Below are 12,108 nucleotides of genomic sequence, written 5' to 3'. Positions count from 1 at the left end.
CAACTCTTGATCTCATCTCAGGTCTTGATCTCAGGGTCATGAGTTCAAGCCCTGTATTGGGCTTCACACTGGGCATGGAACCTACTTAAAAAAAAAGAAAAAAAAAGAAAAACAGCCAAGTCTATACACATATTCCTTTTATGGTAAAAAAAAAAAAAAAAGAAAAAAAAAGATTAAGTAATAGCAGTATGTAGAAAAGTGGTTTTCAAATTAGCAAATTGTCAGGAGAAAAATAGCCAATTAATCCAGGCCCAAGCTAAAGAACTTTTAGAGCCTTGGCAGGAGAGAACTTGCAAGCAACAAGCAAACTTGCAGGGAGAAATAAAGCTCTGATGAACAGAGTTCAGGTGTTAGAGCAATGTTCATTGCAACTTAGTTTTGTGGCACTTGTTCAATAAGAAAAATTATTATTCTCAGGATACTTAATAAACTACAGTTGTTAGCTAAATTGGGCCCCAAAGTTAGGCAAAAGGAACTATTATAAAGATATAAACAAAGTTTTGTTTGGGGGGGAAAGGGCTTAAAATGGAGCATATACGTTGTATCCGTTAATAACTAAAAAGTAGAACCCTGTATATTTATGGTAAATAAAAATCAGATAAATAATATTGCATGACACAAAGTATTCATGAAAAAAAAGCATGCACAACCTATTTTAACATCTCAAAAGCAATTTTCCCACAAGAAATGATGGCAAATGAAGGGGTTGAGAGTGTAGAAGTGATGATGAAAAGCTAAAGAGGATGGTGAAAGGATTTAGATTATTGAATAGACTTGGAGAATGGTTGATAACAGAAGATCTAGTAGACTCAAAGTTTAGATGATAGTATAAGTGTTAATAATGCAAAGCACCACAAGTGCATTTTTCTTTCCACCTCACTTTATACTTCTCATTGTTTGCTCTTTTTCTTTGCTTTGAATAAGAGAAAAGAATTGAACTTTAATGCTTGATGCTATTAAAATATAAAATCACCTTGAAATAATTTACACTTGACCACAGAAGGAAATAGTGTTGACTATTTATGTTTCCAGAACGAGTGGACATGGATCCCGGAATAGTCAATTTGGTATATTTTCCAGTTCTGAAAAAATCAAGGACCCAAGGCCACTTAATGACAAAGCATTCATTCAGCAGTGTATTCGACAACTCTGTGAGGTATTTAATGTTCTCTTAAGTATTTTCCACTAGTTTTTCTATTATCAAATGTTTGATGTTTCATAAAAATTATTGTAGTTTCTTACAGAAAACGGATATGCATATAGCGTGTCCATGAAATCTCTACAAGCTCCTTCTGTTAAAGACTTCCTAAAGATCTTCACTTTTCTTTATGGTTTCCTGTGCCCATCATATGAACTTCCTGACACAAAGTTTGAAGAAGAGGTTCCAAGAATCTTTAAAGATCTTGGGTTTGTATGTTATATTTCTTATTAGCCTAAAGAGATTGTTGGAACACAGAGAAGAATCAAACTCAATTGATTTGTGAAGATTTTGAGTCAGAGAAATCATATCTTTTAAGTTGGTCACTGTGGGCAGCATATGTTAGGATAAATTTAAAAGGAGAGAAAAACCACTGTTTGGAGGTTATTCCTGGACTATTGAAGATGATAGATCATAAGGCCTTCCAACTACTGATGTGAAAAATAAATAGGATGGGCTGGGTTCAACAGATTCTATAGAAGCAAAAAAGACAGGATTGAAGCGCTGGAGAAAGTGGGATGGGATGAAGTCAAGAAGGGCTGTGTAGAATAAACAAAGAGGATGGATTTGAGGATGAGGAGTACACTCATTGGAATACATTGAATTTGAGGGAACAAACATCTTTTACAAGTCCAATATACTGGTTGTAAATCAAGCTCTGCAGCTTTAGGGATATATGTACACAGTAATCTGCAGAGAAGAAACCAAAAAATACACAAAATCATTTGAGAATAAGATAACCAAGGACAGAATCTTGATAAATAATGTTACTTCTAAACAAGTCAAGACTGTTGATATATATGTGGAATTTTTCTAATGTAACTTCATGCTTAATTTAGCCCTTATTTTCACAAAATGAACATTGTTAGCTTATTTTTTTTCCCAATTTTTCATAGGTATCCTTTTGCATTATCCAAAAGCTCCATGTATACAGTGGGGGCCCCTCATACATGGCCGCACATTGTGGCAGCTTTGGTTTGGCTAATAGACTGCATCAAGGTATTTGATTTTTCATTTTAAAATGTATATGTAGAAAAGATTTTTTTTTCCCCTCAAGGTAGTGTTATTTCTCTTTCAGTCTTTCTTTTGCTAGTTATGTCACAGTCTGCATCAGTTTTAATTTTTCAAAGCACATTTGATTTTAAGTTCTTCAAACTGTTAATAAATTGCTTCCAGAGGTGAGAGGAAGTAAGTAACACATTGGCAAGAAGATCATTTTCACAAGGTTTTAAAGCTTTTTAAAAAAAGTTAGTAGGAAATTATTTCTTCCATTATATACATAATTTGCTTTTTTCTTTTTTTAACTGAAATCCATATTCACTGCAAAAAATTTTGGAAAATACAGAAAAGCATACACAGAAAGTAATGTACCCATAATCCCCACAGCTCAGAGACAACAATTTAAAAATGTTGCTGGACTGTAGTTTTAAAGATGGATTTTTGCTGCACAATTTAATGTGTTGTTTTTTTTTTTAACTTTGGATATATACTGACAAATTCCCCTTCAGAAAACTTGCACCAGTTAAAAGCTCCTCAACAATGTGTGAGCATATGCATTTTCCCACTCTGTACACATCATTATTTTAAAATCTTTACCATTTGAGAGGTGAAAAAAAAAGCTTGTTTAATATATATATTATTAAAGCAATTATGTTTTTGTATGGTTTGTCATTGATATTTTGTGTGTGTGCTTTTTTAGCCTATTTTATATTTCATTTTTTTGCTTCTGCTATTAATTTGAACCTTTATATATTAAATGCTTTATATGTTAGCTTATCAATATTTTTAATGAACACATGACAAGCAAAAACATCATCTTTTCGTATTTGCAATTTTTGTTTTCAACTTGAACATTTTTCACATTTATTACAACTGCCTGTCTTTTGCCATTTTTCTATTTTCTTACTGATTTGTAGGAGCACCATTTTGTACATCAAAAACAATCAAATTGGGGAAATTAACTCTTATGGATATGGTGCAATTATTTTTTTCCTTTTTTTTCTTTTGATTTATTTACTGTATTTTGACTGTTGAGAAATATAAAATTTTATCTAGTCTAATTCAGTCTCTTATAGTTTCCGAGTTTCCTGTCCTTCCTAGTGCTTGGAATCCTTAAAACTAATACTGTCCCCCTGGCATTCTCTTAGCTATTGGCAATCCCTTAACAAAATACAGGCAGGCACCACATGGATGGATTTTGACCCAGAAGACATCTCAGTACTTGCAGCACCACCATTGTCAAGATAGGAGTAGAAATCCAATACTATAGCCCATTAATACAACTCACATTTTACTGAACTTTATATATAACATTTGTGCATTCAGTTTGTCTCTTCTCAGTGATATCCATGGGCAGTGGATAGCTACCTCTCTGTTCCCACCACCAAATCCTTGTATTGTCAGAAGAACACTTTACCCTTGTTTGACTAAGCAGCTTATGTCATTCTTATGTGATTGGGAGATAGCATTTCCACAGTGATGCAGGAGCTCATGGAGTACCTGTATTGGCTTCTGTTGGAGAGAGACCCCTTGAGATGCCTCCAAGTGTGTTATATAGGTTGAAATCCCCTCCTTCCTATCTTGGTTTGCTTGAGGTGGTAGAATTGAACACTATAACAGTGTTAGAATCAATGAGAAATCATAGGCCTCTTGTTCTAATTATCTTTCCCAGTTAAGAATCCTAGAAATTTAGCCAGACTTAGGATGGCTCCTTTAGTCTCTGATTTGAAAAAAAAAAAAAATTCTACTTTTTTCTCTACTGTGTTTTTAATTTCATTGTATTGTAAATATCTTTATAAGATAGCTTGAAATTGAAAGAGTATAATGTCTCCCACATTGTTCTTTCTCAGGATTGCTCTGGGTATTTGTGGTCTTCTGTGCTTCTATATAAATTTTAGAATTATTTCTCTACCCCAGTAAAAAAAAAAAAAAAAAAAAAGTCATCAGAATTTTGAAAGGGATTGCATTGGTCTGTAGATTATAGATGGCTTTGGGTAGTATGGACATTTTAACAATATTAATTTTTCCAGTCCATGAACACAGGATTATCTTTGCATTTATTTGTGTCTTCAATTTCTTTCATCAATGTCCTATAGTTTTCAACATAGAGATCTTTCACGTTATTTAAATTCAGTCCTAATTATTTCATTGCTCTGATGGTATTGTCAATGGTGTAGTTTTCTTTCTTTTTCAGATAATTTGCCATTAGTATTTGGAACTGCTACTGAGTTTTATATTTTAATACTATGTCCTTCAACACTACTGAATTCATTGATTAGGTCTAACAGTTCTTTATGGAGTCTTTAGGATTTTCTATATATAAAATCATGTCATCTATAAATAGCCATAATTTTACTTACTCCTTTTCAATTCTAATGCCTTTTATTTCTTGTTTTATTTTCTTGGCTAGAACTTCCAGTACTAAGTTGAATACGCGTGGTTGAGAGTGGGCACCTTTGTCTTGTTTCTAACCTTAGAGGAAAAACTTTCAACCTTTTACCATTGAGTATGATGTTAGCTGTGGGCTTTTCATATATGCCCTTTATTATGTTGAGGTACAATTCTTCTATAACTAATTTGCTGAGTTTTTATCATGAACAGATGTTAAATTTTGTCAAATGCTGCCTCTCCGTTTGCTGAAATTATGATTTTTTCATTCATTCTATTAATGAGTTATATCACATTTATTGATTCATGCGTGTTGAACCATCCTTGCATGCTGCAGTAAATCATACTTGATGATGGTGAGATCCTTTTAATGTACTACCAAATTTGGTTCGTTAATGTTTTATGGAGAATTTTGCATCTATATTCAGCAGGGATATTGGCCTGTTTTCTTATAGTGTCCTCATCTGTCTTTGGTATCAGGGTTATGCTGACCTTATAGAATAAGTTTGGGATTATTCCCTATCATTCGAAGGATTCTAAGGATTTGCATTAATTCTTTAAATGTTTGGTAAATTTCACCAGTGAATTCATCTGGACTTGGACTTTTCTTCACTGGGAGATTTTAGATTCCTGATTCAATCTAGTAATTGATCTGTTTTCCTGTTCAGATATTCTCCTTCCTGATTCAGTCTTGGTAGGTTGTAAGATTCCGAGAATTTATCTGTCTTCTATGTTGTTAATTTTTTTGCCATACGTTGTTCACAGTGGCCTTTTATGATCCATTGTATTTCTGTGGTACCAGTATTAGTGTCTCCTCTTTTATTTATAATTTTGTTGGTTTAGGTATTCATCTCTTTTTTCTTTGGTTAGTCTAGCTTAAAGGTTTGTTGATTTTGTTTATCTTTTCAAAGAACCAACTCAGTATTAGTAATCTTTTCTGTTGTTTTCTTGTTCTCAATTTTCTTTGTTTCTACTCTATTCTTTTCTTCTAACTTTGAATTTATTTTGTTCTGCTCTTTCTACTTCCTTGAGGTGTATAAAGTTAGGTTCTTTATTTGCAATCTTTCTGTTTTCTTGATATATGCTTATATAGCTATAAACTTCCCTCTAAAAATTGCTTTTGCTACATCCCATAAGTTTGGTATGCTGTGTTTCCATTTTCATTTGTCTCAGGATATTTTTTCATTTCCCCTTTAATTTCTTCTTTGATAGATTGGTTGTTCAGGAGAGTGACGTTTAACTTCCATGTATTCATGACTTTTCCAGTTTTCCTCCTGTTGTTGATTTCTAGTTTCATATTTAGAGAAGATACTTGGTATGATACTTGATCATACTAAGACTTGTTTTGTAACGTAACATAATCTCCTAGAAAATTTTCCTTGTACTCATGAGAAGAATGTATATTTTGCTCTTGTTGGATAGAATGTTCTATAAGTGTCTGTTGAGTCCCATTTGTTCTGTAGGGTTTTCAAACTGCTATTTATTTATTCTGTCTGGATTATCTCTCCATTGTTAAGAGTGTAGTATTAAAGTCTCCAACTATTGTGTTGCTGTTATTTCTCCTTTTAGTTCTGACAGAATTTGCTTTATATATTTAGGTGCTCCAATGTTGTTTGCATAAATATTTACAAATGTTTTATCTTTTTTATAATGTTTATTTATTTTGAGAGAGACAGAGAGGGAGTGCACCAGTTGGGGTGGGGGCAGAGAGGGAGGGAGGGAGAGAATCCCAAGCAGGTTCCACACTGTCAGCACAGAGCCTACCAGGGGCCAATGTTTTATCTCCTTAGTGAATTGACCTTTTTGTCATTATATAATGACTTTCACTGTCTCTTCTTACCATTTTTACTTTAAAGTCTATTTTGTCTGGTATATCTTTTTTCATCCCTTCACTCTCAGTCTGTGTCTTTAAAACTAAATTGAGGGGCGCCTGGGTGGCGCAGTCGGTTAAGCGTCCGACTTCAGCCAGGTCACAATCTCGCGGTCCGTGAGTTTGAGCCCCGCGTCGGGCTCTGGGCTGATGGCTCAGAGCCTGGAGCCTGTTTCCGATTCTGTGTCTCCCTCTCTCTCTGCCCCTCCCCCGTTCATGCTCTGTCTCTCTCTGTCCCAAAAATAAATAAATGTTGAAAAAAAAAAAAATTAAAAAAAAAAAAAACTAAATTGAGTCTCTTGTAGGCAGCATATTTTTGAATCTTATTTTTTGTCCATTCAGTCATTCTGTGTATTTTGGTTGGAAAGTTTAATCCATTTACATTTAAAGTAATTATTGGCGAAGGGTGCCTGGGTGGCTCACTCAGTTGAGAGTCCAACTTCGGCTCAGGTCATGATCTCATGGTTCGTGAGTTCAAGCCCCACATCAGGCTCTGTGCTGACAGCTCAGAGCCTAAAGCCTGCTTCAGATTCTGTGTCCCCTCTCTCTTTGACCCTCCCCTGCTCACACTATGTCTCTCTCTCTCTCTCTCTCTATCAAAAATATTAAAAATGAAATAAAAATAAACAAATATTAAAGTAATTATTGGTGGGTAAGGACCTATTGCCATTTTTTTAAATTGTTTTCTGACTGTTTTGTAGGTCTGTTGTTCTGCTTGGTCTTTATTCTACTATCTTCTTTTGCAGTTTGATGATCTTTGGTATCAGCATGCTTTGACTTTATCATTTTTTATGTATCTACTTTGTGTTGTTTCCTTGTGGTTATCATAAGGCTTACATAAAACATCTTTAAAACTATACCATTCTATTTTAAAGTGATAATTTCAATAACTTCATAAACTTTACACTTTCACTTCTCTTTTTACATTTTAGGTTATTGATGTTACAGTTTACATACTTTTTATATTGTGTTTCCGATAACAGATTATTTTAGTTATGGTTCTTTTTATCACATTTGTTTTTTAACTATTAAACTAGAGTTGTAAATTAATTACACAGTACCATATTAGAAAACCAGACTTTGTATGTTTATCATTACCAGTGAGTTTTACACTACCTTCATATGTTTTTACAATGTTGATTAGCATTTTGTTGCTTCCACTTGAAGAACTCCCTTTAGCATTTCTTGTAAGGCAGATCTTGTGGTGGTGAACTCCCTTAGCTTTTGTTTTGGAAAGCCTATATCTCTCCTTCATTTCTGAAGGACAGTTTTGCCAGATAATGCATTTGGGGTTAACCTTTTTTTTCCTTTCAATATATGTTTCAACATAGCCCAGTTTGGGTTCAACCTATTTGGGGTCTTTTGAACTTCATGGATCTGGATGTCCATTTCTCTTCCCAGGTTTGGAAAGTTTTCACCTCTTATTGCTTTAAATATATTTTTTGATGGGGCATCTGGGTGGCTCAGTTAGTTAAGCATCTGACTTTTGATTTCGTCTTTGGTCATGATCTCACAGTTCTTGAGTTCAAGCCCCACATTGGGCTCTGTGCTGACAGTGCAGAGCCTGCTTGAGATTCTCTCTCTTTCTCCCTCTGTCTCTCTGCCCCTCTCCCACTCACATTGTCTCCACCTCTCTGAAAATAAAGTTTAAAAAAATGTTTTTTAATAAAAATAAATATACTTTCTGTCCCTTTCTCTTTCTCTTCTCCTTTTGAGATTCCCATAATGCAGATACTGTATCATTTGATGATGACCCATAAGTCCCATAGTCTTTCTTCACTGTTTTTTCATTCTTTTTCCTTTCTGCTTCTCTTACTGGATAATTTCAAATGTCCTGTCTTTCTAGCCCACTGATTCTTCTGCATGGTCAACTCTGATTTTGAAACTCTATTTAATTCTTTAGATAAGTTGTTTTTTTTTTTTTTTTCAGCTATCATTTGTTTAATTTTTTTTTATAGTTTTGTTTCTTTGCTGAATTTTTTGTTTTGTTCTTGAATGTTTTCCTTTTATTTATTTATTTATTTTTTTAATGTTTGTTTATCCTTGAGACAGAGCACGAACAGGGTAGGGACAGAGAGAGAGACAGAGAGGGAGACACAGAATCTGAACCGGGCTCCAAGCTCTGAGCTGTCAGCACAGGGCCTCATGCAGGGCTCGAACTCACGGACTCTGAGATCATGACCTGAGCTGAAGTCGCATGCTGAACCGACTGAGCCACCCAGGCGCCCCACATGTTTTTCGTTTAAAAAAAAAAAATATGTTTATTTATTTTGAGAGAGAGTGCAGGGGAGGGACAGAAAGGACAGAGAGAATCCCAATCAGGCTCCATGCTGTCAATGTAGAGCCCAACACAAAGTTCAAACCCATGAACCACAAGATCATGACCCAAGGCAAAACCAAGATTTGGACACTTAACTGACTGAGTCACCCAGGTGCCCCTCTTATATCATTTTTCTAATTTTGTTTAGTTGGCTCTGTCTTCTTATAGTTTACTAATCCACTTTGAGAGGATTATTCTGAATTAGTTCATAGATCTCCATTTCTTTAGGGTCAGTTATTGGAGTTTTATTCATTTCCTTTGGTAGTGCTATGTTTACCTTATTTTTCATGATCCTTGATTCCTTGTGATGGTACTTGCACATTTGAGTAAGTGGTCTCTTCTTCCACACTTGAGAGGATCTCTTTGGCAGAGACAGTTCTTTACCAGTCAGCTCAGATTGGGTTTTTAGATGTGTCCTTATAAACGTGGGGTTTATATCAAGGTCTGTTTGTGGGAAAGGTCACTGTCCATGCTCTGAGGATAGGGGAGAGAGGGAAGTGCTGCTGTCTGAGAACAGTTAGAGAGAACTGCTGGCTTGGTTCCCTGTCCAAGTGAAGCTATAGGGTAGGCTCCACAATTTCCTGGTCAGGCTTCCTAGATAGTTGGGACCAGCTACTGTACTCAGCTGTAGGCAGTGCTAAAAATTAGCTTCCCTGCTTTGATGGGGCAGGAGAATAGCCCCAAAGCCTCCATGGCTTGTTTGGGATCTGAAACCAATGGTATAAGTATGTGCTGAAATCCCTGGTCAGAAGAGGCTACCACTGATTTTTGTCTACATACAAGGAAGGCCATGAGCTATGCTCTCTCTTTAAGTGTCACTGTCAGTAGGGCTGTAGGATGGGCTACACAGCCTCACATATCCTCTTATTAGGTTCCCTGGTCAGGTGGGCTGAAGAGTGTAAAGAGCATTGGACAAGACAGCAACTTAGATTCCATGCCTAGGAATCTAAGGGGGAGGGAGGGGGGCATATACATGCCCCAGGATTGGAAAGACTCTTGTTTGGGGATCAAACTAGGCAGGACTATGCTCTAAGTTCCCTGGCCTAACAGGCCACCATCCCAGCCCTGCAGATGGTAGGGCAACCAGTCAGATTCTTTACTCCAGTGCCACTGTAATCAGAGTTACAGGGTGAGCTAAATATACTCCTAGGTGCTCTGGTTAGGTTTTCTAGTTAGGTGGGACCAGAGGCTGTATTTGGCTTTGTGGGCTACTGAGATTTCCATGAGCTCTGGTTAGGAAGGTTGGAGGCTGTAGTCATCAGTGGGCAGGGCTGTGGATTAGATTCCCTACCAGAGTAGAAGAAGGAGGCAGAACAGACCCCAAGACCAGCAGGATTCTTCTTGGGTAGCTAATCAAGCAAACCTTTGGCCAGACTAGGTTTGCTGGCTTGGCTCTGCAAATGAACAAAGCCCCAGCCAAGCTCTCTTCACATGCTCCTGAGCTAGGCAGTTATTATCTAGGTGCTCCAGCTAGGCTTTCAGGTTGGCCAGGGCCAGAAGCTACACTAGCAACGGGTGGGGTCGTGAATAAGTTCCCCTGCCTGAGCGGAGCAGAACAGACCCCAAAGGCTCTTTGTGGTCTTCACTTAAGCCAACCCATGTCCCAAGTTTTCTGTCCAAATAAGGTCACCAGCTTTCTCTGTGGATGATCAGTTCTGCCTTCCAGGCTCTTAATTCTAAGTGTTTCTGAGCCGGTCAGATGGGGCTAGGAGCTACAACCGAGCAGTGATTAACTCCCCTGCCTGGGCAGAGTCGTTTGTCCCTGTATAAGGGTCTTTTTGAACTTTGCAGAGTATCAACAATATTCACATGGACTTTTGACATGACAGCACTTTCTTTATCTACCCCAATGACAAGGTAGAAGATTCTGTTCTTAATCTTGGGCTCTGCTATACATGTCTTTCAGATTTAGTTAAATCTGATTGTCACTTGAGACCTTGTCAAAGGAAGAAGTAAAGGATGAGTTGATAGAGCTCAACTACATCCACCTTAGATATACAAAAAAGTCTTATGAGTGCCTTTGAAATAGGAAAGGTGTAGATACGGCAAGCAGCTCTGGGCTAAGAACAATATTCTCGCTCAGGAATCTGGTGTGTAAGTCCTAGGATAAGAAAAGTTAATGAAATATCTTTAGCAGAAACCACATTCTTTTACATTCCTAATGCATAGTCCTTTTCTTAGAAGCTTAGTGTGCATTATACTAGATACACATTTATATATTTATATTTTATAGCAAATTCACATGTTTTCTAGAGTATTTTTCATGTTTGGAAGGTTATATTTTTTTTAAAACAACTTATAGAGGAACCTGGATGTCTCAGTTGGTTAAGCATCTGACTCTATTTTAGCTCAGGTAATAATCTCAGGGTCGTGGTATCCAGCCCCACAATTGGCTGTGCACTGGGCGTGGAGCCTGCTTAAGATTCTGTCTCTCCCTCTGCCATTTCCCACTCGTTTGCTCTCTCTTTCTCTCTCTCTCAGAAAACAAAAAATATAAAAACACGTGTTCCAAAATGGAATTTCTTTGCCTTAAAAACTTTTAGCCATTTTCTTTTTAGCTTATCAATTATAAATATCTGAATATTTTGCTATAATGTATTCTCTATTTTTCATTTTCAAGCTTAAACAATTGTGTTTCTAAAGATTTTCTATTATAATCAATCTGAAGTTCATATTTATACATACCAAAGGAGTCTGTTGTTGATATGTAAGCACCAAACTTGAATTCATAATCTTTCTGGTTCACCTGTGGCAAGTTTTTTTTAGATTCTCAGAGTTGCATTAAAATGTGTATATATGCTTTCAATGGATTAATAGCAGCATAAAGATCAGCATTATTTTATAGAACTAAATATGGAATTCATCCTTTTTTAATCCTAATGGATTTAGTTACTGAAATATCAAAAGGATTATATTTTAAGCCTCAATAAAATAACGTCTCAAGAGACTTTCATTCATGCAGTAATTTAAATCCTTCTAAAAATGACACTAAAACAAATTTGTCAAAACATGAAAACTATGTGTTTTTCTCCTAACCTTTATCAACTTAAATATGTTGCTTGTGTACTTATCAGTTACATACTGCCATGAAAGAAAGCTCACCATTATTTGATGATGGACAGCCTTGGGGAGAAGAAACTGAAGATGGAATTATGCATAATAAGGTACCACAAACATGAGAGTTATCGGTATTATTAACTGTGTCACTATTGAAATTAGTCTTTTGTATAAGTTGTCTTTTTGCTTCCTGGAAAACTTCTAAAACTGATTTTTTTTTTTTTTTATGTTAATAGAGGGGTGCCTGGGTGGCTCAGTCGGTTAAGCATTCAACTT

At 36.0% G+C, this 12,108-nt stretch overlaps 1 protein-coding gene across 2 annotated transcripts in view; it reads left to right on the top strand.

Moving 5' to 3' along the window:
- Nucleotides 1-12,108, top strand: part of NDC80 (NDC80 kinetochore complex component) — a 64,540-nt gene that overhangs the window by 3,944 nt on the left and 48,488 nt on the right. The window contains exons 4-7 of one of the 2 annotated variants that reach the window (XM_003995047.5): nt 1,033-1,156; nt 1,235-1,407; nt 2,095-2,197; nt 11,850-11,939. In XM_003995047.5, the coding sequence (XP_003995096.2) occupies nt 1,033-1,156; nt 1,235-1,407; nt 2,095-2,197; nt 11,850-11,939 (490 nt within the window). Of the gene's footprint in view, nt 1-1,032; nt 1,157-1,234; nt 1,412-2,094; nt 2,198-11,849; nt 11,940-12,108 lie in introns of both variants that reach the window. The other variant, XM_045041661.1, reaches the window with a different exon arrangement.

This window comes from Felis catus, chromosome D3 (assembly GCF_018350175.1).
Source record: "Felis catus isolate Fca126 chromosome D3, F.catus_Fca126_mat1.0, whole genome shotgun sequence".
NCBI classification, from domain to species: Eukaryota; Metazoa; Chordata; class Mammalia; order Carnivora; family Felidae; genus Felis; species Felis catus.
Note: the sequence above shows the minus strand (reverse complement) of the source record. Positions and strands in the feature narration are given on the sequence as shown.